Consider the following 3,950-nt stretch of genomic DNA (forward strand, 5'->3'; position numbering starts at 1 on the left):
GTGTTGGGTTCGAGGAGTTAATTGCCACATTTTTAGAAGTCGGGGGTTAAAAGTGTGAGTTTGGGACTCATTTTATAAATATCTATGAAGACAGGGGCTCCGTGGTAATTATCAGGAATTATTTTAAAAAGAAATGAGGTGGAAGGGCTGATTATGTTATAATTAAGATATTGGGGGCTGTATAGTAAATTTTGTACTTAAGGTGTAAAGGATTTTAATCCTGAGGGTCTAAAAGGTAATTGTTGGGGTTTAATTTGAAGAAGAATTGATAAGGAGGGGCTATATGTGTCAAAACTGAATGGAAGTTTGTATGGGAGTAGGATATACGCGGTGACCTTCCTTCCCATCACCTTATAACTCCCAAACCCTAACCCTAGTAGGGAATCAGCCGCCGCCTTCTTCTCATCTTCTCCAGCCGTCACCCGATGCCCTTCTCGTTTTTCCGACCAGATGAAGCCTCGATCGCCGACGCCGCTGCCTCACCATCAAGATGCCATCATGGCCTTGTTGCCGGTGAAGACCACTGTTCCATCAAGTGCGCCGCCACCATCTCCCTTTTGTTCGCTGTTAGCTGTTCCGATCAGAGGGGACGCCTACCGCCTCGCCATTGAGCACCGCCACCGCCTACACCTTCTTCCTCGTTCTTCTGTGGCCTGACGTCGTGTACGTCGACGGGAACCGATGGTGGGCTTTGGCCGCCGTTGCTGGGTTTCCGGTCGTCGCTTGCCAACCGTAGCGGCTGAGTTGGGGACGTTTCGCTCTTCAAATCGTGACCACGAAGCGTGTGCAGGGGTTTGCTCGGCTGGGAATCGAGGAAATCGCCGCCACCACCGTAAGGTGGTGGCTGCCGTCGCTGCCTTTCCGTTCTGCCGCTTCTGTCGCCGCCTTGCACCACCAGGTGGGTGGCTGGGGTCGTTTGGTGACCATATAGTGTGTGTGTACATTTCTGTTGGTGCGTGTGTTTTGCATAACCGGAAAAATGAGAACAGCCACCACCACCACCGTGCACCACCGTGTTTATGTGTGTGTGTTAGTAGGCGTGTGTGTTTATTTGAGATTTAGCATTATAAAGTGTAATTACAAATTGGAATAATGAAAGGAAAACTGAAAACCACCACCTCACGGTGGTGGTTGCCGCCTCCTACCGCCACCAGCCGCCGTGTCGGGTGGCGGTGTGCTTTGATGGTGTTTTGACTCGTTTGGATGTTTGGACAAGGGACTAAGAAACCCTAATGGGCCCAATGAGGCGTAATGGGCTTAATAAACCCTAATGGGCCCAATGAAGCCTGGTGGACCTAAAAGCTCAAACAGATGACTAATGGGCCTAATGAAATCTTAATGTGTCTAATGAACCTTAATTGATCAAAAGACATATCAATTGGGCCTATTGGGCTAAGATGGGGTTGGAAACCCTAATTAGGGTTTAGAAAACTCTAATATTGGATTTATGGTTTGGACTTATTGGGACTCACTTTTGGGCCATTGGAATGAAATTGTGTGATTAAGCCCAATCACACCATATGACTTATTTAGAAAAATGATGGACTTAATGGATTAAGTCCTTAATGGATTAAGTCTTTAATGGGTTAAGTGAGAAACACTTAATCCTAATCGTCATTTTATGTGAAAACCCTAATTTCACTTGGGTTTTATCGTTGGGCCTTTCTATTGGGCCTTGATGATTGGCTTAATAATGGGCCATCCAAAGTCAAGTAATTGGACTAGAATAATTAATGGGCTTTGAGGTAAGGCCCATATGAGGAGTTGGGCTCAATTTGGAAACCTAGGCCATAGATGGGCCATAGTTTGGGCCTTAATGATTATATGATGTTGGACCTTAGAATAAGACCATGTAAAGGCTTGGGCCTAATTTGGAAAATTGGGCCATATGTTGGGCTTTGATTTCCTAGTTGACTTTGGGCCTATGGATTGATCCTTGGGCTTGCATAAGGCCAAACTTGGGGTAATGTAGTAATTATCCAAAGTATGTACTAATGGTTATGTAGTGGAACCCAATTATTAATTGGGTGTTATTTTGGTGTTGACAGTTCAGGAATCTGTCATCCAGCAGCTGGGGTTGAGTCTGCGGGACTTCAGCAGTGTGGGGTTGTCTTCGAAACTTCAGCAGTGTGAGGTGAGTTACCTTCCAGTAGGGGTGGGTCTAAGGCCACAATGCCGACCCACTAACAAGAGTAGTTGGTAGATAATTGTCTTTGTGATAATTATCTTGGTATGCTTATGTGATATGCTTATGAGATATGCTTATGTGATACGCTTATGAGATATGCTTATGTGATATACTCATGAGATATGCTTATGTGATATGTTATGTGAGTTAGTGGTAGTAGCAGGGAATGGCTTTTCCCTGACTCGGTCGTTAGGACTGACGAGTAGGTCAGTACCCAGATATGCCTGACCGTATGATTATATTTTGTTATTGTATGATAGAGGTAGGGGTGAAATAGTCCCCGTTGCCGGTTGAGATAGACCGGAGGGTAGTCGGCACCCCAGAACGGCCTGACATGGGTAGGTCAGCACCCCAGAATGGCTTGACATGGGTATGTCAGCACCCCAGAATGACTTGACATGGGTAGGTCGGGCACCCCATAGTTGCCTGACAGTATGTATGCTATGTGATTGTATGGTATGTGGTATGATGGGGGAACTCACTAAGCTTCGTGCCTACGGTTTTTAGTTTTGGTTTCAGGTACTCGTTTTTAAAGGAAAGGAGCCGGCTTGATCGCAACGCATCACAGTATGGTTTTCCGCACATGAGATCTTTGGAATTACACTCTGATATTGTTTTATGATAACATGTTTTGATTACTTCTACTTTGGTTTCGACATGACATGATATTATGGATGGTTTATTATACTGTTGGTTTATAATAACGTAATTAAAAAAATAAAATTTTTGGACTTGAATTTTGGGATGTTACAACTTTCTTATTATATATTTTTTAAATATGAAAATAATTTTTTTTCTAGATTTTATCTAAAATATTTAAATTACAATACATAAATAAATATATTTGTTTTCTATTTTTTATCTAAAAGTATTTGAAGCATAATGACATCATTTTCACTTTTTAGTTTTTATATGATGTAATTTTTAATATTAATCTTCATTTATCTTATACAAATATATTTATTTTTATAAAAAAAGTATGATGTGTTATTATAAAAACACGTTATTATAGAAATAATAGTATGTTGCTATTTTATTTTAAAAATATAAGTACATGGTTTTGAGTTAAAGATAAAAATATATTTCGGTTGTAATTTCATAATATAAGTACAATAAATTTTATATTGCTTCGATATAAAACTTTGATATTTAATTTTAAAAAATTATTTAGTTTTATCAAATTTTGAATATATTCCTTAATAAGACATAAACTTTTCAAAGCAAAATAAAAAAATATCTGTTAGCTACTACTTAACTACGCTGCTACAAATGCTAAGATAATTAACCATATGAATAATATGACATTAATTCCATTTAACTCATTTTATTTAATGGAAAATAAAAATATTTTATATATTTATATAAAAATAATTAAACATAATTAATTTCATATTAAAAAGAATTAAACTAAAAATAATATGACATTAATTTCGTTAAGAAAATTAATTTCCATTAAATAAAATGAATTAAACGAAATTTAATGTCATATTATTCATATGGTTAATTATTTTAGCATGTGTAGCAGCGAAGTTAACTATTAGCTAACAGACGTTTTTTAATTTTGCTTTGAAAAGTTTATGTCATCTTATGGAATATATTCAAAATTTGATAAAACTAAACAATTTTTAAAAATTAAATATCAAAATTTTATATCGAAGAAATATAAAATTTACTCTATTTATATTTTTAATTCAGAACAGAAACATATTTTTATGTGTAACTCAAAACCATATACTTATATTTTTAAAATAAAATAACAAAT

At 37.5% G+C, this 3,950-nt stretch overlaps 1 protein-coding gene across 2 annotated transcripts; it reads left to right on the forward strand.

The window, feature by feature from the left end:
- Window positions 1-371: 371 nt before the first annotated feature.
- Window positions 372-2,924, forward strand: LOC145116455 (uncharacterized). Of its 2 annotated transcripts, none has more exons than XR_013712097.1 (3): window positions 372-898; window positions 2,049-2,134; window positions 2,696-2,924. XR_013712097.1 is itself a non-coding variant. In XM_079052798.1 (3 exons), exons 1-3 carry the CDS (start codon window positions 682-684, stop codon window positions 2,738-2,740), a joined length of 336 nt encoding a protein of 111 aa, XP_078908924.1. In that variant the 5' UTR covers window positions 372-681; the 3' UTR covers window positions 2,741-2,924. The 2 variants fall into 2 exon arrangements, 1 of the variants encoding a protein (XP_078908924.1); XM_079052798.1 differs by having other exon boundaries at window positions 2,708-2,924.
- Window positions 2,925-3,950: the final 1,026 nt, after the last annotated feature.

Source organism: Lactuca virosa, chromosome 5 (assembly GCF_052849685.1).
Source record: "Lactuca virosa cultivar CGN04683 chromosome 5, Lactuca_virosa_CGN04683_v6, whole genome shotgun sequence".
NCBI classification, from domain to species: Eukaryota; Viridiplantae; Streptophyta; class Magnoliopsida; order Asterales; family Asteraceae; genus Lactuca; species Lactuca virosa.

Bases quoted from the DNA above. Each gene is read 5' to 3' on its own strand.
- LOC145116455 (XM_079052798.1), top strand. From the start codon at position 682: ATGGTGGGCTTTGGCCGCCGTTGCTGGGTTTCCGGTCGTCGCTTGCCA. The intron at 899-2,048 runs GTGGGTGGCTGG...TGGTGTTGACAG, and splicing joins TCGCCGCCTTGCACCACCAG to TTCAGGAATCTGTCATCCAG. The intron at 2,135-2,707 runs GTGAGTTACCTT...TTTTGGTTTCAG, and splicing joins CGAAACTTCAGCAGTGTGAG to GTACTCGTTTTTAAAGGAAA.